At 35.4% G+C, this 23,730-nt stretch overlaps 1 protein-coding gene across 1 annotated transcript in view; it reads left to right on the plus strand.

The window, feature by feature from the left end:
* Nucleotides 1-23,730, plus strand: part of mindy3 (MINDY lysine 48 deubiquitinase 3) — a 42,909-nt gene that overhangs the window by 13,179 nt on the left and 6,000 nt on the right. The window contains exons 11-13 of the mRNA XM_015358228.2: nt 7,064-7,136; nt 19,196-19,268; nt 20,938-21,025. Of these exons, the coding sequence (XP_015213714.1) occupies nt 7,064-7,136; nt 19,196-19,268; nt 20,938-21,025 (234 nt within the window). The remainder of the gene's footprint in view (nt 1-7,063; nt 7,137-19,195; nt 19,269-20,937; nt 21,026-23,730) is intronic.

Raw genomic sequence — 23,730 nt, forward strand, 5'->3', positions numbered from 1 at the left:
TGAAAGTAAATGTCATTCAGTGGTGTACAGATAATTCTGGGGAAACAGCTGCACTGGGGTGAAACAGAAGTGTAATGTGATATCAATTAACAGATTATTATCAAGCCCGACCTTTAAAATTTTTGCAGGGTAGAACTGGAGGGGTGTAATATTTTTATTACAGATCTGGTCAAGTGTCAGTTTAGTTAGGTGAATCTAGCCATTAATGTGGGATTTCCTTTGTCCGTTTAAAAAAAAAAGACTGTGTATCCTGTGGCTTTACTTCAGTAGTGCGATCATACAAATCTGGGAGTGTTTTCAGATCCATTCTGAAAAGTATTGTGATGTCCGACAAATCATTAATCATCCAGCACAGTGCTGTCTAGCAGTCTGATGCCCTGATTTTTCTCTACACCTTTCCTTTGTTATATGGTAATCCTACTACAAGGCACTTTGCCCTCAGTTGATGTATCATATGAATGTTCACCACACATCACTCTTAACAGAAGACAATGTGTCTTTAGTTCTCTGTCTGTATATTGTTGCATGTCACTATAGAGCTACTTTGATAACAAAGGACAGTCATAAGAGAGCACAGTAAAAGTATGTTGGTATTGAAGTACTTGTGTCCAGCCAATGAACTGTGGATGCGTATAATGTTTCTAATTGGTACTTAAGAACACATATAAAGTTACAGCGTAAAGAAAGTTTCGCCTGATAGCTCTTATAAAACATAATGATAAACCACTGTCGAGTCAATCACGTGGAAGAAGGATTTCTATGTACCATAGACAATGAAGATACAGGGTTTCAGGAAATAGTCATCTGGTTTTGAGATGTGATATATAAATTCCACAGATAAATATCTTAAAATTGTTCAGATTTGCTCAGGCACATTGAGGCTGCCATGTGTTGGATGTGGTAGGAATTAAAGCCGTAGTGTTCTCTTTAGGATCTAATCTAGACCATATTAAAGTGTAATTAAATACCCGTTTATCACAAAAGCTTAAAAATCAGGATTATACATGCACTATCTTCTTACAATTTTGAAAGAGGTTGCAATGGTAACTAATACTATGAACTGGGAAGGCATAATTAGTTCTTATTCTTGCAGTTAGTCTACTGATAAAGTATCCTCGGTTTTTACCTTGATTTATTTTTACTTTGTCTTATAGAATTGCTCTGAAATTAATTTGTCACATATTATAGTCATTCTGGATGTTTTTTAAAGTAGTTTTCTTTTCATCAAAGACTGCAATATACAGTAAGTTACCAAGGGTTTGCGTTGTATGTTGTTGTCTTACAGTGCATGACATTCAAGGTTGGACTTTCTTGGCATTATTATAACTTCAAGAAGCTTACACTTTTCTTTATTTAAAACTGCAGCCGGTTTACTAAGTGTAGTTGAAATTTGAAGTGAGATAGAACATCTTGTTTGTGTTGGATGTAACCCATCAGCAATCAAAAATAATCTTTGTTGTTAGTACATTTCATCTGATAAAATAAAGGGTGATTTAACTTAGAGCTGTTTTTGCAAGAGTGGTTAACGTACTATAAATACATTTTAAGGCAGTAAGATTATTGCTAATTATTTTTAGGTATTTGTATATAAACAATTCCCTTGATGACAGCCCTACCTCAGATGCCCAGAGTCTTTCATGCTCAGCTCTTAGTTCCTAGACTATGTAAGAAAGTTCTTTTACCCAACTAGTGAAACTTTTATAAGTAGTCTAAGCCATTATATCAATTACCAGATTTATAATTGGTAGCAATAAAGAAACCTGAGAATAACTGGCATAAACCTTGCCTTACAGATTGACAGATGTGTCTTTCATTGATATATTCATAGTGTTATGCTCAGTCATTAATAGCTTTTAATTTTTTGCAGTAAATTTAATTGTTGCAACTACCTCCTGCTCCTCCGTAGCATGTGACATCACATCCATGAAACTTTTAAGATCTGTAAACTTAGTTTCTGTTTCATATTTCATGCATTGCTTGTAGAAAGGTTTTTCTTTCAGAATTTCACAGAAACCTGTTGCTTTTCTACTTCCAAACTATCTGGTAATAATATGTGGGCCCAGGAATCAACATGTCTTTTTATCAAGACATAACATCCACAAATCTCTTAGATTAGTAATAAGAAGGTGACCTTTTTACAAGAAACATTTGAATATTATGTGAGCACTCCTCACTGTTGTTTCAAGATGAGTTAATGGATAGGGTGGAAAGCACTCTTGGATTACATTCCACATTCACGGACTCTAAAATTAAAAATAGCATATTAGTGTAACCTAAGGTTAAACATTGTAGATTTCTAAGTACTTGGGTCATCCTTCCAGTTTTCTTTTTCTTTTTGTAATACATGCTGTAATAGTCTACACGTTGCAGTATGGTATAGCTACTCTTATTATAAAACTATCACATACACAAAAAAAATAAACTGAGTTAAGTAATCCTAACAAGGAATTGAAATATATTTAAAGTATTTTAGCAAATTCATTATTAACTGGGATTCTCACGTTAATTCTGAATGTTTTAGGAGTTATTAATATTTATCTCTAAAAATTACTTGTGCCTCCTTGAAATTACCTCAAAGCAACCGTCTAAATGATTAAATCCCCTTTCCAGCAACACGTTTTTTTGTAAAGATGCTTTAAATGTTTCCTGTCATTGTGCCTGAACAAGCAGTAAAATGTTTTATTTTTGCTGTGAAGGATCTGAATTTTCAAAATGTTTTTTTGTTGTAGGGTTTTGCTTTCCTGGATTCTTTCGAGACCTTAAAATAACACTCTTCATCATAGTAAATTGTATTGAAAACAAGGTTTTAGATGCCATAATGATTGGTTACATTCCATTAGCTAGTTGTTAAAGGATGAGGGATACATTTTTACGTCTTAGAACACAGTGTTCTGCATTATTTAGAATGTTTCATAACAGTGGTTATCTAAAATTGGCTTGGATTGCTTTCTAGAATTGGAGCGACTTTTTGAATTTCCTTGTATGGATTCCGGTGTATTTCAGTACCCCTTACACTGGAAGAAATGAATGCCAGACTCAGAATTTGGAATTTAGCCTAGGTAAAGCCAAAGAAGCAACTCATCAGACAGGAGTACATCAACCTCACCATCCGAGTATGATGGAGATATATTACTACATGACTGGTTTTAGGCAATTTCAGAACAAAAGATTTATTTTTATTAAAATAAGTTATTTGCTAATTCCTCCAGTTAAGTTAATTGCCGTTGGGGATAGCTTTGCTCTAATTACAGTGTGTGTTCTGTTTGTATATCCTTGCTTGGTAGCAGCCCTAGCATTTTTTAGTCTTCTGTACTAATTTCCAGAAGATGAGTAATTAGATTAGTGCTTTGTTCTGCATACAGTGATGCACTGTGTCTTGATAAAAGCCCTCCAAGAAAAAACGGGTGTGCTTTTGGTGGGCCAGTAGGTGACACAAAGCCAGTTCCCCAATATGGTATGGGAGGAGATGACATCTTATGGATTAGGTGTTAAAGCAAGGTCCCTAACACACTTTTCAGAGGAACTAAAGTATAAATTCCACTGCTTTTATATAACAAGGTCTTCTGCCATTGTGCATTAATTCAGTTTGGGGAAACACCTGAATCTGTATTTCTAAATTTCACAATAGAATCCCTTACTTCTCCACCTGATGCTGAAGAATGGCTCGTGTCATTAAAGCAGTTGAGATTGTTTGGGATTAAAGCGCTGTTTAAATGCAAGATTATTTTTCACATTTGTCAGTTCTTACTGTTTATTATTATCTCATTTCTCTGTGCTGCAGTTCAACAGTTCTGTGCTGACTGGTACTTATAGTTGAGGAGAAATTATTTAATGTCCAATACAAAGATTATGTTGTTCAGACTGGTGGTTTTGGGGCCGTAAATTTAAATTTAAGCTTCTTTGATTTGTTGGTTTGAAAAAGACAATAGCAGGCAAATTAAAAAAAATATATTAAATACAGCACCTAAAACAGTTTGGTTTCTTGAATTTGGTCATAAAATGGTATTGAACTTTGTAAGGAGGGAAACAGGAAATAACAAAGACCTTCAAATGTTTATATTTTGTAACATTTTTCTTCAGTGAAGGCGACGGCAGCAAGATTAGGGTACTACATAAAAATGCAGAGCCAGACATGCGTGCTTCCTTTGTTGTTGTTATAGTTCCACAGACAAGTATAACATGAACGTGCAATCTTTAGTAAGTCGGATAAATTTATTGTACTCAGCTGTGTCAAACTGTAAACATGTTTTTTTTTCCATGCTTGTTGAGTTTCTAATGATTGCATGTGTTAGGTTATTCGAAGACTCTGGTGCGCCTTTGTAAGTGACTCACCCACCCTGTTCTGGATGGTGATGCCTAATGTTGTGAATACAGAAGAACTGCCATTGCCTAGGCTGGAAATAATGTTGCAGGGTAAAGAGTTCCCATATAATTAAAGTTTGTCATTTCATTCTAGCCTTCTGTCCTTCAATAGGTCCTTTCATCTTGTGTGCTCCACTGCTTAGTGACTGATGGTAACACTCGGTGATCAATGGCAATCGCTTTTAGTAGCACCCCTCCTGGTTTTTGCAACAATAACCTTAAATATAGTAATTCCTGAGGAATTCCAGTTGGGGATTCCAGTTGGGGATTTCTTTACTCATATTAACATTATGCATCTAGCTGCTGTTCTAAAAGATTCTAACCTGTTGCTCTTAAACTCAAACAAGCAAACAAACAATCAAACATGTACGGTTTTACTCTATAGAATATGGAACACATTCCAAAAAATGTTTTGAGTTAGATTTGTTTTCAGTGTTTAGTGGACTGGCACAGAACCACACATACAAGCTTTTGTAAGAGCACCGTAGTATGTGAAACAGCACATCATAATAAATTATTTGTAAAAATGTGTATTTTACATAATTTAACTCCTCCAAATCAGAGTAATCATGAACTTCAGATGATTCTTTACACAGCAGGACTCAGGAAGAGTCTATTGCTCTTTTTTACTGTAAATACCATTACCATTTTCCTGCAAGCCCTGGATAACATTCTCTAGCTTACTGACCTAGAGACAGCTGCGTGTTTTTGCCCTTTTCTCCCAAACCCCACAGGATTTTAATATCTCCTATTATGAAATTCTTCGAAGAAAGATTGGCATTTTAATAAATTCATGCTGTGAGGATACACTTTTAGTTTATTTTAAATAAGGCACTGTTGTTTGTTTAAAAAGAGAGTCTGGTAAACATTCTCTGAGAGAGAAACACTCTGTGAATCTGACAGTTCAGGTTTACCGGAAAGAAGCTGCAAGTAAAGGAAATATCTGTAGGGTTCTGCTTATATTATAACCATGAAAGCACATGGTTTGCAAGAGTCTGACGAATGTTCTGCGCAATTTCCACAAAGCTTTATAGTTACCAGTGGATTTCTACAAAAAGTGCAATTACACATAATGCCATACAAAAAATATATTTCTTATTTAGTTTTTTTACTTCCTTTGATTTTCATCAAAAGTCCAGTGTGTACGGATTTGGTATGTTTCAGCTGATTTTGGTTATAAACAATAAACCAGACAACAAACAACAGGGTATTGTCTCAAACTATGCATTTAAAAAATAAAGTAATTAAAAATGACTCCAGTGACACATTAAAGGTCTTCTTGCAAAAATAAACTGTGGGGAGTATTCAAACTCCAGGACTTTGGACCAACAATTGTAAGGCAGCCTCTTTTTATTCTCGTCCTTTCCTTGGACTTTTTTCTTATTTACATTTCTCATCTGCTCATGTATTTGGACAGTGGTGACTGCTTTTTTTCCAAGGGTGAAAGTGAGTTAAAAGTGACAGTGAGAATGCAATTATTTGCTAACCAGGTTTGGGGGAAAGAAATTAGTGGACCTTGTGATGTGACCTACACAGCATGTTCTCTTGAGAAGGAATCCTACCCTTGCTTTTGATAGGATTTGGCTCTAAAGTGATCTGTATATAATTGCTGCATATACTGGTTCTAATGTGCATTTGAAGTAAGGCTATTTTAGAAGTTGTTTTTTTTTTTTCTAGAAGTAAATGTTCTTGCTTTTTGAATCTGCACTTTTGAGTACTGAGAACATACGGACATTAGCTGGGAGAATCAGTTTAAAGGGAAAGTGTTTAAAGGAAAAATGCAAAAGAATATAAGTGTGCAGACTGAGAAGACTCGCAAAAAATAATTTAATTTTCTTGTTTCTAATTAGAAAAAATAATTATTTGATGCTGAAGTTTTTCTTCTTTTATTGAGTAATATGTACAGGAAAGTGGTTATGGTGCCAGTTTAAATTATTGTAATGTCTACTATAGTTCTATTGTTCTGCATAGGAAATGTGGAGGTAAATGTTAATCTAATTTTTACTTGACCTTTTAAACTGTAAAATATTTCTTCATTGTGTTTAAAGTGCTTTTCCATAAACTACCATCATTTGAACTTCTCTGCACTGCTGGAATGCCTTTCATCAACTACACTTACAGTATATTTCTAGACACGCCTCTGTCTAGTATCAATGGAAGTTATTGTTTTTCCTTGAGGAGATTCCTGAGTTTCTGTCTAGAAAGATGAATGAATTTCAAACATCTCCCATAGTCATCCTTTGTCTAAAATAAATCCCTTTGGATCTTTACTTATAAATTAATCATACATCTTAACTTGTTTTGTTTCATAAACAGCCAATTAGTTGTGATTGTGAGGACTTTGGAAAAACAATAAACAGGAAAGTCTAAGACTTTCTTTTGATCAGCTGACAATGTGGCTGTGTGGCGGCAGTTATGCTGTCTTGTGACTGCAATTATGGTGGCTCAGGTGGTTTTCATTAAGGGGCGCTGTACACTGATAAAATGTAAACACTGAGAAGAGTAGTGAAATACTGTAATGAAAACAAGTTTGGTAAGAAGCTCTAATCTTTCAATCTTCATTAGCTTGTGTCCATTTTTGCAATGATGTAATCTAATATGGATGTAAATTAGACACTGTCTTTTACAGATGTTTTGGAGAACTGGTACCCGTTTTAAGTGTTACTCATTTACCCATGTATTTTACTTAATTCACCTTTAGGAAATGTCCCTGGTTGCTCCTGAATCGCCATCAGAACAAGCTAGAAGAGTTTTCCAGACCTATGACCCAGAAGGTAGATACGCATGTTTCATTGCTGTCTTAAATTAAGAATTATTGTTCATTCCGTTGGTCACCTTTTAATAATTCTGCAACTTTCCTCATTTTCCAAGACCCAAAGAAGGGTCCACAGCCATCTTCTCTTCTCTTTCTTCTCATCTTTGTGTGGAATAAACCTTTACTTGTTCCTTCGCAGCCTACGCATACTGACACAGCTACCTACTTTAACCGCATAAAGTTTGGGTGCATAATTCCAGTCCCAGAGCACTAGGAGTCAGCAGGGTTCTAGGTCTCTTTGATTCATCAACACCCAAGAACTTTCTAAAGCATTAAAACCATCCAGTAACGCTAACAATTCGTTCAGATAAAAGGTAAGGATAATCACAGGTAGAACAAAAACCTACAGGCACTACTCTCCTTCAGAGGACTGGAGTTTTGCACCACTGTCACAGAGAATACAAATCTAATAGAAAATGAATTACTATAGATGTTTCCAGTTTGATCATTTAGGGTATTTCTGGACTTCCTAAGTAATGATAGATTTTTCTTGCATTTAGTTATCTCTAGGTTATTTCGTCTTCAGTTTCCTTCTGTGTCTTAAAGTTTTTTCTAGCATTAGTGATGAAGTCAGAGCTACCTTCTACTTCAGGGGTTCTCAGACCAATTATTCTGGTGGTATTAGTTGTCGCCTCTTAGGCAACTGTGGCCAGTTGTGGTGGGTACCTGCTGGTGGCTGCAATACCAATATTTCATCAATTGCTAAAATAACATTAGTATAATGTTCATAAGTAATATGAACATATGTAAAGATAGATAAATTACATATAAATCACTGGTTATGCATATGCATTAGTCTGGAAGCTTTGAAAATAATACAGCTACTGTTCCCTGTTTTGTTCTTGAAAAAATAAAATACAAAAGATAAAACAATTTTTAAAGCATTTCTCCATGGAATTTAATAAACCATTTTGAAATTCTAAACATAGAAACTAATACCTTTACTTACATCATGATGGCATTTCGGTTTTAATGTATTCATAATAATTGTTGTGCTTTCATACCGCCCTGCCATCTTCAAAAAATTATCAATTTAGTGAATATTTAATGCTTATGTTAGGTGATTGTTTTTCCACTCGTTTGGAGTTACATGACAGTTCCCTATGTGTATTGGTTATCACTGAGTCTTGCTAGTCAATAGTAGCTCCCAGAATTCGTGTGTTGGTGCTGGTAGAAATAATGAACAGCCACAGAACAGTGAGAAACACTAAGGTAGCTTTTTGTGTTGCTCAGACATGCGTAATACAAAGTTATGGGCCACAGCATGAATCAAAATAGAAGGTTGAAGGGAATGTACCAGTATTTAAATTTTTTAAAACATTTTTAACACAATTTAAAATATCTCAGTGCATTAGAGTAGGGTTGGTGGTGTCTTCTGTATCCTGCTGGTGGCCACATACAGTAAAATAATATGGATGGAGCTCGGACTCTGAACCACACTCTTCATCTCTTGCTTCTCCATCCTCACAATTCAGTGGTGTGTGAGCATTGTGGGTCTAATTTTATTTTCCCTTTAAACAAAATAGATCTAGATTTTCTGTGTAATTTTTGTACAGCGCAAATCTGACAGGGTGTCAGAATACCATGACCTCTTCATTAATTGGATTGTTTTTGTTACATTTTGTCCATTTCCTCTGCTTAAAACCTAATTTTGTAATGTTTAACCATGTTTTCCCACAATCTCATTTTTTTTTCTTTCTGGAGACGTTTCCAGACGATTGTGACTTTCCTTTGCTTTGTGTTTCCCCTGGATTTCTCTTCTCGCCTCCCTCTCCTGGCTTTCCTGTTTTTTGCTATCTTATGTTTTTTTAAAATAGATAAGATTGTCTTTGCTTTTCTTCACCATTTAAGATTCTCACAGAAATGTTTGTGCTGGTGCTTGCTTTACTGATATGTCCTGCAGGTGTTTTTTTTCCCCCATTTCATGCTTCTTCATAGTATTGTAATACAAAAGATTTCTGTTGCCAAACTTTTAAAAGTATTTTTGTAGATGAAATCTTTGATGAGGTAACATTTTATTGTACTGTTAATATTGTGAGCTCACGTTTTTTAGTTTATATACCAATTGACCTTAATTCTCAGTGGGCTTATACTGACATACAGTATGTTGGCTGACCTGATCATTTGTTTGTGAAATGATGATCACATTTGCCTTGTAATGATTTTGTGACATTTACAGTATCTTTGCTGAATCAGAGGATGTTTGGTTTCAGGTTAGACATGTTTGCAAGTATCTGTATTAATACAGGTTTCCTGCAAGCTGGGTGTTAGATACACAGTACATGTTAAACATTTAGGTGGGTAGCTGTGTCAGCATGCGTAGGCTGCAAAGGAACAAGTAATAGGTTTATTCCATGCTGAAAAAAAGGAGAAAAAGAAGTGTATGTGGTAGAAACGTTGTGTTCTCTTTTTTCTTTTTTTCAGCATGGAATAAACCTATTACAGGTTAAACATTATGTATGTTTAAACCTTAATAATAAGTCTTTTTTCTCTTTGCTTCTTTCAAATTATAATTGTATTACATTAAATTGTAATTATAGAAATAATTCAGTTCCTAATATAGAATTTTAGAAGTTTTTGTCCTTTTAAAAAATCATTGCAAATCTAATCAAGTAGGACGCATAAGTACTTTTTATTAATTTTTATTATTGAAAGGCATTAATTGAAGGAGTTTCCATAGTATATCTGAACTGAAAATAAAATTAATACGCATTCTTATTTTTGATATAACAGAGGTTCTTAAGTAGCATGCATATAGATATAAGCACTAATAAAATACCTTAATTTTTATGTCTCTCTTCTGTCACATTAAATGTCTCTTTAAAATGTCTGCTTTAAAAGCAAAGCAATATTGTATACCCTAAGGTTGTCTTCTCAGCAAGAAAAAATATTTCACACAAATTGAAGTTTCTTTTGTTACCCAATGTTATGCTTCTTTCTTCTTTCTCAAGTTTCCCATTTTAAGGTTGCATCAGGAATGAAAATTTTCATTTAATCAGGTACACATGGTGACTGTGAAAACAACATTGAAATAAGCAGGCAAAAACAGTTCAAACCAGAAAAAATAGTATCATCAGCAATGAACATGTAGAGGAAGCAAGTTAGCCGATATAGCTGAAGGCGGATGTACACTGATGTCATCAAGGCTACAAAGCCAATGATAAACACGTTTCTTTTCCATATTGTCATACTAATGACTGCTAAAGTATTTCTGCACTGCCAGTTTGTTTTTGGAGAACAATGCACTGCAGATGGAAGCTTGTACTAGATTTATTATTCTGTCTCAGTTACGGCAGTTTTTCTTCCAGGAGTAATTAATCATTGCAAGTTAATTCAAGGGTAGATGGTGACTTCAGGTGGTGGTGCAATATTAATATTTTTAAAAGGATACATATAACAGCATTTAAGGTCCTAATTTAATATTTGGGTCAAATTGAAGATGTTGTTGGGAAACCACAGCAGACAGTTCTATAAATGCCTATAAAGAGATGCTTATCATTCATCTGTTGAAAGGGGGGTTTTACTGCCTTATCTGAAATACAGCACTTGCAAATTCATTCTTGTTTTATGTTACATGTGGACTTTTTCTTAAGCGGCGTATGTGGTAGATCTTCCAAAGCAGCTGAGTCAACGTCCCTTAGCACAATTATCCTGTTGGGGGATTAAGTCTGTTATTCTGCACAGGCACTCTTGAGGAATAATTAAAAATGTAATTAAAATACTTTTTACTTTAATCAAGGGATACTCTCTTGTTTACAAAACGTTTTGAAGAAAATGTGCTGCTTGCTAATTTATTTATCCTAAGGCTGCCCACACAATTAAAGCTGTATTAAGAACATAAGAAAAAAAAATGGTAGGTTTTTTTTTCCTTCTTCCTTTGCAGCTATATTTATCTCTTTTTTAAGCAGTAGTGAGTGGTGGAAAAGTAAGTTTTCCAGCTTTCTTTTGTCTGAATACCATCATACTTCTTCATACTTTATAAATTCTGCACGTGTTTAGAAAAGTTTTAGAACCAACTATTTTTTTAAATCTCATTTTAAAAGTAATGGATGTCCCATGACAACGCTGAACTCGCAGGCACCTAGCATGTCCTGCTGCATAGCTCATCCAGTCCTACAGTTCAAACTTAAACCAGCAGTGTCTCAACTGTATGGCTCTGCCTGCTTTCCAAACAAGCACTTTTTATTGGTTGCACTGCCTGGGAGATCTGAGAATTAAGTATTTGTATAGATGTGATTAATACTTATCCTAACATATACCTCCCCACCCCCAAAAGAAACAATTGAAATGTCAGCACAATCTTCAACTTATCTTTTCACATCAAAAGTAAATAAGTGTTGAATATCCTAGTTTATTTCTTGAGCTAGTGTCAATAGACCTACTCTTTTTAATGGTTTCCCTCTGGTTGCTTTCTCAGTGGGGAAAGCAAGGCTGAAACATTTACATGACTCATGAAGCATAAGATTGGTGTTAATAAGGTGTAAAGCACAGGTATATTGAATTCTCATTGCATGATATTTTTGTTTTACAATGTGTTTTCCCCCAGACACATTTGAAATAGTTCTTTGCTCATTTTTTCTTTTTTTTTGTCAAGGCCCTTTAAAGCTAAAAAGAAAGGAAGCACTTTTCTTTCCAAATTAAGATTCTCTTTGATGCAGTAATTTAAGCAATTTGAAAACCAAAATACTACCACTGCCTCTGGCTCTCCAAATAGAAAACCCTTTTGATAATTAAGGTTTTTTTTATCAGTTGTCTTGTTGATTTTACAAAAACAGTTTTTAATTGTATCTGTTACCTGTTAAAATGGTTGGAATGTGCTCTAAGTTAGCAGTCCCTAACCTTTTTCCTAGAAAGCACTATGTTGTTTTATCAGTCACTGTAAATCACTTTGATAAGATTAAGAATACTTAGAAGTTATTGATCAAAGTGCTTTGTTCAGCAAGCGAATTCTGTACACCTGAGTGCCAAAGGGTATTCTGATGTTTGAAAAATACTCTAAAATTTACAGTTTAATGGATCACAATTCCAGATGTTTAGAAGTTGACAACTCAATGGTTATTTCTAAAACGTTTTGCATCAGGCATTGTCACAGTTTTAAGAATGAATCATGTTATTTATAAACTAGAAACTTGCAAAAGTTAAAATTTGCCAATATTGCTGTGTTAAGGCTAAGGCATTTCATGGTTAAAGATAAAAGTAATGATTATTTTAAAATGTATTGTTCAGTTTTGAATGTTATGTTAATTAGCTCTTTGTGATTTAAAAACACACAATACATTCCTTTATCGTATTTTATTACATGATAAATATCATGTTATTACCTTAATTGTTAGAACCACTAAATGATACGGAAAACAGAAAATGATTAACCTGATAAAGTAGTAATAAAAACACCCGAAGAAGGCAACTACTGTTTGTATTTCTCACCACTGGGATAAACTGGGAATGTTTTTCAAATGAATCAATGTACTGTACTATTAAAGTGATGTGCACTGGAGAGAAAACTAAAGATCGGTTGATGTAATCGGCTGAAATAGTAAGATGCTGTAACTTGATAAATAAGTGAGTTTTTGTAAAAAACAAATTGAAGTATAATGTATTTTTCCGAACATTAATGTGTGTCTGGTATTTACAGGTAACAATGCACAGTAAAAGTTAATGAAGGCCTAATTTGACTAATGCGTTGATATTATATTGTGAAATTGGGCATCTCACAAGTCTGACGTTTAATTGGATAAACACATATAACACTCATATTATAGTTCATACCAGTTATAATTGTCAAATGCATTAAAATGAAATTAAGGAAAGTTTTGTGATAAAATATTACTGTGGTCTGAACTTGGAAATTGAAAATAAACCACTCAATTTCCTTGGCAGTCACACTGTGGTTACATGGTGTTAGGGTTATAATATCTAATTGGGTTTCAATCAATACTCTTTTTTTCTGTCATGCCATATGTATTTTCATAATATGCATGAAGTCGTACTTTTAATAATGTGTGTTCCATAGCATTTTATACTCCAGCTGAAGATGATCTTGTCTTCACTGACATCTAATATGTAAACAGAGAAGACTGCCAACCCAAGCTGAAAGAGCTGTTTTCAATTAAATCTTGTGCCAAAACATTAGAAGTACTATTGAAACGAGAACACTAAACTTTTTTTTCACTTTTTCCTGCACTCTACAAGTTCTATATTTATATGTCCTTACCGAACTTCCACTCCTTGTAAAGACATTATTTTCCTGTGTGGAAAAGGAAGGTTAGTAGAACTGCTGATTTTTGTTGTAATCTTTTTGTAAAATCAATTGTCTCTCCAATTTTAGGACTTATTTATACTTTTATTTAAAATAATATTCTATATTTTCACCAAATAAATTGCAAAAGGTCCAGAATATAATATGGTTATATGTGAACAACCAGAGATGTCATCAACAGCGTAGGCCACACTTTACAGCTCTTCTACATAAAATACATAAAACTAAGAAAAAGCATGAGGTGGTAATTTACAGATTCATGCCTCATGTGTCACAGAAAAGATGTCATAGTCTAATAGGTAGAAAGCTAAACTGTTTCCAGTGCAGGGAGCTGAACCTTATGAGAAGACCAAATGGAAAGGCCAACAGTTAAAGTTGATAAGCATAAATGCTTATCTAAAAATGATATGAAAACTGTGAGCAAAATTAGTATTAATGATTCACTTTAAGGACAATGCAAAGTAATAGCATACAAAATACCTACATAAAAAGTGTATGTGCAAGTCTAAATGCAAAGCATTAAATCTGATGCAGACTTAACAGTTTCAGCAAGCTAACAAAGAAAAATTGGCAAGAATTAGATCTTTCCAATGTGCAAAGTTGGTAGAGACTTATCCATAAAGACTTGCAGCTGTAATTGCTGTCAAAGGTGCTTCTACCAAATATTGACTGATAGGAGTAAATACTTATGCATTCAGCATTGTTTAGTGTTTCTTTCCAGTCTAACATAATATAACATAAGTGTTGAATCTGAGTACTCAAGCTGTGATTAAAAATCTTATTTTAAAAAAAAGTCAATGTTATTATAATTCAATAAAATGGAACACCACTGGGAGGGACCAAAATTTAATACATTTAATAAATCGACTGATAAGAAATGTGATGTTTGACACTCACACATTAATCATGTGAAACTGGAATAAAAAACATTAATCCTCTTACAAGTCTGTAGGGCGACTTTCAGCTGTTGCGTATGTGGCATATTCCAGAAAAGAGCTATATAAGTGTTAGCAATTATTTTTTCTATTCCTATGCTTATAAAAGCCATTTACAGTCTTCAGATAGTTTTATGAATCATTTTGAGTGAATGCAAATGAAGAAAAATGAGCATTTTAACAGTAATGTAACTATTGTGTTAGATATGTTAGTATCTGCTATTACATGGAATAAATACCAAAGGTTATTTTTTGTAGTTGCTCTGTAGGAAATAATTATTTTATGTATTATAAAATAGCAAAAGGGAAATGGTCTAAATGCAGCTTTTTAAGTTACGTCTTCAATTATTGTGCTTGTTTTACAATCGAAAGAGGTAATACCTTCTTTGTGTCATTAGTATAGCTTCTGTAAAGAAACTCTTTCATTGTGGATATTTTTTATACTTTGCATATTTTCAGCATTGGTTGGCAAACAGATTATTTACCAAGAAATCTGTCTCTAGAACAGAAGAAAAAACAACATATTTTATGATGTGTTATTGCCATAGTAGGATAGATTCCATGATGACAGATTCTATTTTCTCACTCAGGCAGTGTTTGATTACTTTTCTAAGGGAGGTAACTTAACATTGGATGGAAAAGATCCAAAGGCTTATCTGGTTTCAAGATTGCCAAAACCACCACAGGGCAAAATCCCAACTAAAATCGGCAACATGTGAAAAAGTAAATATGTTAAATACTTTTTCTTGCAAACTGGATGAGATAACATAGTATTAACATTGCAACAAATTTCCTCTTATAAAAGGATTTCATCTGAGCTTTCTAGTTCACTGTGACTCTGAGAAAGTTAGGTGAACAGTGCAGTATTTTATGTGCCTGTGCTGCAAAGACGCAAACTCAGATACATTGTTAAACTATATAGAGATCAATGAATATTTCCACAGGGGCATTAATTAAAGCGTCAAGCAAGAGACATATTCCTGTATCAGGTTCTGGGCCATTATGTACTATTTTGAAAACATCCTGTGATGTACTTGACCTGTTAGCTTGCCATGGGAGGAAGCTTCATTGAACTGAAATTAGTTAAGAAAAGCTCCAGCTCGGGTTACACACAGAAGCAATTTGTAGTCTGTCTGTTTGTAGCCGGTCTTCATGCTTTTGTTCTGATTGCTAGGTAATGTGTGAGTTGACCTCTGCTGTAAATCGAAACAAGATTACTGATAGTTCTGACCTGCAAGACAAGTATCATTGTGCTTGCTGCTTTATTTCTGTGCTGAACTGCACCAAAATACTCTGCAATTTTCTGTCACTAGAAAAGATTTAAATTAATGGCAACAGCTACAGTATATCTGTACTATCAGTGGACATGATTCAAGTATTTGAAATCAAGTATATGAAACCCTATGGATTTCTTAAAAATCAGTAGTGAATCCTATGGCCAGCAGCCATATCACCCTGCAGCTCACAAATGGCAACCCACTGAAGCTAAGCAGGTGCGAGTCTGGCCAGTACCTGGATGAGAGACCTCCTGGGAAAAACTAAGGTTGCTGCTGAAAGAGGTGTTAGTGAGGCCAGTGGAGGCCTCTCACCCTTTGGTCTGTGTGGGTCCTAATGCCCCAGTATAGTGCTGGGGACGCTGTACTGTACAAAGGCGCCATCCTTCGGATGAGACATACAGTGCCTTGCGAAAGTATTCGGCCCCCTTGAACTTTTCAACCTTTTGCCACATTTCAGGCTTCAAACATAAAGATATACATTTTTTATTTTATGTGAAGAATCACCAACAAGTGGGACACAATTGTGAAGTGGAACGAAATCTATTGGATTTTTGAAACTTTTTTAACTAATAAAAAAATGAAAAGTGGGGCGTGCAAAATTATTCGGCCCCTTTACTTTCAGTGCAGCAAACTCACTCCAGAAGTTCAGCGAGGATCTCTGAATGATCCAATGTTGTCCTAAATGACTGATGGTGATAAATAGAATCCACCTGTGTGTAATCAAGTCTCTGTATAAATGCACTTGCTCTGTGATAGTCTCAAGGTTCTGTTGAAAGCGCAGAGAGCATCATGAAGACCAAGGAACACACCAGGCAGGTCCGTAATACTGTTGTGGAGAAGTTTAAAGCCGGATTTGGATACAAAAAGATTTCCCAAGCTTCAAACATCCCAAGGAGCACTGTGCAAGCGATCATCTTGAAATGGAAGGAGTATCAGACCACTGCAAATCTACCAAGACCTGGCCGTCCCTCTAAACTTTCAGCTCAGACAAGGAGAAGACTGATCAGAGATGCAGCCAAGAGGCCCATGATCACTCTGGATGAACTGCAGAGAACTACAGCTGAGGTGGGAGAGTCTGTCCATAGGACAACAATCAGTCTTACACTGCACAAATCTGGCCTTTATGGAAGAGTGGCAAGAAGAAAGCCATTTCTCAAAGATATCCATAAAAAGTCTCGTCTAAAGTTTGCCACAAGCCACCTGGGAGACACCCCAAACATGTGGAAGAAGGTGCTCTGGTCAGATGAAACCAAAATCGAACTTTTTGGCCACAATGCAAAACGATATGTTTGGCGTAAAAGCAACACAGCTCATCACCCTCAACACACCATCCCCACTGTCAAACATGGTGGTGGCAGCATCATGGTTTGGGCCTGCTTTTCTTCAGCAGGGACAGGGAAGATGGTTAAAATTGAGGGGAAGATGGATGCAGCCAAATACAGGACCATTCTGGATGAAAACCTGTTGGAGTCTGCAAAAGACCTGAAACTGGGACGGAGATTTATCTTCCAACAAGACAATGATCCCAAACATACAGCAAAATCTACAAAGGAATGGTTCACAAATAAACGTATCCAGGTGTTTGAATGGCCAAGTCAAAGTCCAGACCTGAATCCAATCGAGAATCTGTGGAAAGAGCTGAAAACTGCTGTTCACAAACGCTCTCCATCCAACCTCACTGAGCTCGAGCTGTTTTGCAAGGAAGAATGGGCAAGAATTTCAGTCTCTCGATGTGCAAAACTGATAGAGACATACCCCAAGCGACTTGCAGCTGTAATCGCAGCAAAAGGTGGCTCTACAAAGTATTAACGCAAGGGGGCCGAATAATTTTGCACGCCCCACTTTTCATTTTTTTATTAGTTAAAAAAGTTTCAAAAATCCAATAGATTTCGTTCCACTTCACAATTGTGTCCCACTTGTTGGTGATTCTTCACATAAAATAAAAAAATTATATCTTTATGTTTGAAGCCTGAAATGTGGCAAAAGGTTGAAAAGTTCAAGGGGGCCGAATACTTTCGCAAGGCACTGTAATACCGAGGTCCTGACTCTCCATGTTCATTAAAAATCCAAGGGTATTTCTCGAAAAGAGTTGGGTGTATTATCCTGGTGTCTGGGCAAAATTGCCCTCAGGCCTCAGTTGTGGCCTGGTAACCCCCATCTATAAACTGACATCAACTCTGTTCTCCACCCCACTGAGAGCTTGTGTGTGGGGAGTGTACTGATGCACTATGTTTGCTGTTACATCATCCAGGTGGGGCTGCACACTGATGGTGGTGGAGGGTAGTCCTCATTACCTGTAAAGTTCTTTGAATGGAGTGTCCAGGAAAGTGCTATATAAGTATAAGGAATTATTGATTATTATTATTGTAAATTGCAGAAGATAAAGATAGCATAATTTTGTTTAAAGAAAGCAATTATTCATCACTTCTGTCTTAAGCCTCCTTTTTATTCTTTGTTATGTTTGTGTCAGATGTGTAAAACAATATATTGGTTATTAATAGATTAATCAAGCTGTGCATTTCTTTCCACTGCTTCACATTTAGCTTATCTGCACATTTTAAATTAACACCCTTTTACAGGTTGGAAGGAAAAATACACCAAAACACCTATGAATGACACATCCAACTCTTGTGAAATTCATGTGGATTTACAGAAATTTTTTGCAATCTTTATTTAGACTTGCTAGTTATTTTTGTTATACCTACCCAATTTGGATTAGCTGACTGTGATCGCACTCAGCGTGGATTAGGGAAACTGAACTGCCCACTCTTCTTGTGACACGTCACATGCAATCGCAGGTGATTGGCAGAGGTTTGTGTGTCCCCCATCAATGCCGGATTCCTGCAAGCACCCAGGTGGCTGCAGGGGTCACAGTGTCACAGAGAGCTGAGTGAGTTCTGTGGAGCTAATTCCACCCTACCATCAGCGGGACTCAACCAATAGTGCGCCACCTCTTGGGGAATCCTAGTGACAAGCCCCAGCCTCAAAGCCGTCATCACAGAAATCAACCTGTGCTATCCCATTGCCTTTACCAGTTCAGCCACATAGGAGTTTCCCCTCGTGTTTCCCCTCCTTTTACCTTTTTTCAGAGCAGAAATGGTAGCCACATTGCTGTGATCCCCTGTTTTTAAAGGATTTTCAGTTTAGAAAAACAGGACTCTCTTTCGATTTACAATAACCTAAGCCAATCTAATATATTTTCATTTTTTCATGATTGTTGTTAAACAGTTGAACGTTCCTAGTGTCTATTTCCAACATAAGTTTCATATAAGTGTATGTACTTGTATTTCCTCACTTTTACTAATTAAGTTGCCACTGTCGGGTCCTTCAGACATTTTAAATCCTCCTACATCAGAAGTCTTTGCTGTTTATCCCTCTAACTCTGAATGTCTTAAGATCACACAGGTATCCTTTAGCATTTAAAACTCGGGGCTGCTTATTCTTTTCCAGCAATGGGCAATGAACTCATGGCTCTTCATTCATATTACAGTAAAGCATGTTGAATGTCACTGTTTCACCCTCTGTCTTTGTGTTTCTTCTGTTACAGATAATGGGTTTATACCTGATACACTACTGGAGGATGTAATGAAAGCCCTGGACCTTGTCTCAGAGCCTGAATAGTAAGTCATTCTGTGGGGGACTTGCCCGTGATTTTAACTCATGACATACCTTGTGTCCTATAGGTATCTGTTAATCTCAGAATCCTTTTTTTTCCAACATTTGTAAAAGGAACTGCTAGTATTGTGTATTTTATATTTATGTTCGATTATGCAAAGCGCTAACTCAGGTTTTACATTCAGATTTACGTAAAGAGGTTGAAAGTTTCGAAAGTTGTTCAGAAAGAAATTTAAAGGAATAGATGATGTAAGGTGAACTTTATGATCATATTAACAGCTGTACTTCAAAAAACAATACCCCACAGAAAGCATTGTGTAATTTGCAGAACATATGGTGAACTGTGGTTTAATCATCATTCCCAGAATATTTTTCTGACAGGTAAATCCCAAAACAGCAAAAGGCATATATGCCTAACATTTAGCAAAAAAGCTGAAATAACTAAAATAAATTACAATGTTGTATAGCAGTTTAATTGTACCGTTCAGTACAGTCATTTATGAAGTGAATATTTCCCTTTAAAGAATACTAATTCACTAATTTCACACAAACAAAATACTGCTACCACCATTGGCGCTGGGCGTCCTTAACGGCATACAAAACAATTTTAATTAAAATGTGATTGATATTATGAAGAACTTTGCTCCTAGTGCTGTCTTTTGTGGAATAAATATGAACTTCTTCAGGTGTAATTGATCCTTGGTGTGAACAGTTGGCAGTCCGCTGTTCTGTGAACCAGTTCAGCAACCTTATGGGTCACCTATGAGCCTGTCTTCTTAGGTTTCACACAAGTCCAGAAGAACTGTAAAGTTAATAGGTGTGGGAGGGGGTTTAAAGACCTCCTTCAAACAGAGCTGCACTTCAACTCCAACTGTTAAACTAGACCGTTTTGTTCAGAGTCTCTTAATTTATTTACCAGACATGATTCTTTTGCAGTGTAAAAGTATATATACAAAAGCAACACAGCCCTTTTTTATTTTTCATATGCTTTGATTTCTTAATATTTCTAAATCATATGAAGTTTGATCAGATCTACAGTAAGTTAGATCTGATTGTACTGTATATCCAAGGCTCACCTGCAGCCTTGGTATGTGATCTACTGTCTGACTGTAGCAATCCAATGACATGGTGAGATATTGTTAGATTAATGTGCTACAAAAGTTTGTAGAGAATTGTATTCCTCTTTTTACTTTGTTAAATACTGTTTTGAATACAAATACCATAAAGCTTTCAATGACACACACTAACTAGAAGAAAACTAAGGTAGGGAAACATTTTTTGTGTATGTGGGTAAAATCCAGGATGAAGAGGTAAATATTTAATGTTTAATTCAATAACTGAATAAAAGATAATCAGTTTTAAGCATTGCTGTATAAATCTCTCTATATATAGCTACAGTTATCAGTGGTCTTTACCAAAATCTTTGAACGTGTTTGTGTCTTTAAAAGGAAACTTTTTTATCAGTGTCACTGCATTAAAATAATAAGTGGTTAAGCTTTCAAAAATTGAACTGGGCAGTTGAATTTAGCCTCTTAAAACAGTTCTTAATCATTTGTGCTACACAAATATGTTATTATATATACAGAAATAAATGACTTATTTCTTGCAGTTGTTTATTCAGTGTAATAATAAATAATAACCTTTTGTATTTCTATTCCCTCCCCCCTTTTCCAGCGTAAACATCATGAAGAATAAATTAGACCCGGAAGGTTTAGGGATCATATTGCTGGGACCATTCCTACAGGAGTTTTTTCCTGATCAGGTAATAGAGTTGCTCTTAATTACACAATGTGACTTCATTAATCGACTTTTGTGTTTAGTCAGTCTGATTTTATGTAAGGTATATTATGAATTATCCTATTGTGCTATTAGGTGCTTAATTGATATAGTTCATTTAAACTTATACTTTTGTAAGATCAGGTTGGTATACGGAAACGTGCAGATAAAGAGAAGACATTCTGCCCATGTAGCTTGTTTAACTATTTGATCGGAGGATCTCATCCAGTTGCGCCTTTCAAGTCACCTAATATAGCTGTCCTCCGTATATTCAGTTTGCTGCATTGTGTGTGTAAGAACCCTACTGTTCTTTGTACTCCCACAATAATAAGCCAGTCTCAGGTGTCTTGTTTTCTCCTACTTCAAGTTGTATTTCAACAACTCAGGAATTTTTACTCCATTAAAATAATGAAACATTCAGATCCTGTATTTTTTATTAAATTGTTCTTTCTGTTTTTTCTTCCTTTTGAACGTTTGCGTAATAATCCATCGTAATAGTTGTTTTTATCTTGTGGCTGTTTCGAACCTGAGATGGGTGCTGCATTTCAAATTTAGTTTGCAGTTATTTCTTTGTTGTTAAATTGTTCCAATTCAATGTTCCCCTTCAAATGTGAAATGTTTCCATTACCAATTGCATTAATATATGAATACTATATACGAATGGTATAACTGAGTTATACCATAACTGAGTCTGTATACCAAAGCCGCACAACAAGCCCCCTGAACAGCTGGCTAGGATCTAGACAGGTACAGTAAGTGCCTCTTATCAGCTTCTCTCCTTTACCTTCAATACTCTAGTTCCATACACATATATTTTAGATTTCCCTACGTACATATTTGCTTGTATTATTTACTTTAGGTTTGTTTAATTTGGGGGTTTTGCCTAATATTGGCGTTGGAGGCTGTCACGCTCTTACTCTCTCACCCTGGAACCCAAACACCTCTGCAGGCTGTTCTCATCCTTTTTTGCTCCCTGCTTCTGTCTTTCTGTTGTGTTAAATTTACATTATTCCAATGTTGAATTTCAGCAGGATTGATTTTTTTTTTTCCTTTTGCAGTTTGTTTTGTTTTGTCCCATTTTCCCCAGGGTCCTACTTCCTGGTGAGGCTTTTCCTAAGGGGTACACAGGCTGCAGCCTCCCAGGACACACCCGATCCATGTGGGCGTTTAAAATATCGTGCTTGTTTTTTTTTACCAAACCAAGTTGATCTAAAGCTTTGTCTCTCTAGACTTGCTTTCCTGTTGCCTTTCACTTTTTAAAGATGAATTAGTGAGCTACAGGCACTGTCTGTAGCCAGGTTGTGCCTCTTTTTCTCAGTAGGCAGGCCAAAGGTTACCCTTCTTTGGAACCTGGCCTTCCTGCCCAAGTGCATTCAGCTGCATTGACCTGTCTGCGTTCTCTAGTTACTGCTTTGGTTTGCGTATCCACTTGATAATAGGGACATTTTGCACATGTAATAATTAGGTTATGTTGTTTCTGTGCTCCAAGTACCATGATGGTTAAGAAAAAAAGATGAATAGGTCCTCATTGTGTGCTGAACTAGTAGTGTCCCAGCACACAGTGTGCAGGGAACCTTTTTGAGCAACTTTGGTAAACAGACTCTTAAAAATTAATTAATATTAATCTGTTTAGTAATATAGCAAAATTCAAATTCAAAGAGCAAAGAGTATGCCAATAATCCATCTTTTTGAAGATGAACTGTATATTAATGTATTTATTGTGATGACTTAGAACAGTATAGTGGAATGTGGCCTGCATATTCAACTTTCTTTACCAAAATATTAAATTGGTGCATATTCAACATTTCACACAATCCCAAAGAAATTGGGATTATAATAGCTATCTTTGTGCTACAAGTGCTTTTATTTAATGCACAGAATTATTTTAATTATCTGAATGTTGTTATATTGATATACTGTACATTATGCACATGTATGTATAAGTGTATATACATGTTCATATTTTTAATTAATAATCTCTTTTCTATAAGTTTAAGTTGGCCATGGTGTCCTTGAAGAAAATGTCCCGTTGACAAATTTCCTTTTAGTTGTTTCCCAGAAGGATCAGAAAGAGAGTATAGTTTGCAATTGCCAAATCAGCACAGTGCTTTTTCAAGGTCTTAACACTACAGCCTTTTTTCGTTTCTGTTACGGGTTTTACTAGTTATAAAACATCTGTTATACGGCTTACAAAGTTCAGCTGATGATAGTCTAATGGAAAAATTACTCTGATAATGAATCAGGTCTGTCATGTAATTCAAAAAAGACACCTGGCTAACATCATGTTCAGTGTTCATCAGTTACAGACTCTTACACCGAAGTTCATTGAAGATAAACAGACAAAGTAATATTTGGCAGGAAAAGGTTAACGTAGCCAATGGTTTTAAAACAATGGTTTTGAAGATCTACAGAGATCATCATTATTTCACTGCAAATTACAGAAAATATGCCGCAGTGATTTAAATAGGATTTAATATACATTTCAGTGAAATATCTCAAAGCACCATTAAATTAAACAGGTTCAGTTTATTTTAATATTCTTTGTTTGCCTTCAGGCAATGGTAGAACAATTGCAGTTTGTACATTTCTGGGGCTGAAAGCTGAATTTGAAATTTCAGCAAAGTAATTTGACTATGTTCACTCTTTGCCAATATGAAATAACTATCCAGAGCCCTTAATTGTTCCAGCTAA

The sequence above is a fragment of the Lepisosteus oculatus genome, chromosome 10 (assembly GCF_040954835.1).
Source record: "Lepisosteus oculatus isolate fLepOcu1 chromosome 10, fLepOcu1.hap2, whole genome shotgun sequence".
In the NCBI taxonomy this organism is placed as follows: domain Eukaryota; kingdom Metazoa; phylum Chordata; class Actinopteri; order Semionotiformes; family Lepisosteidae; genus Lepisosteus; species Lepisosteus oculatus.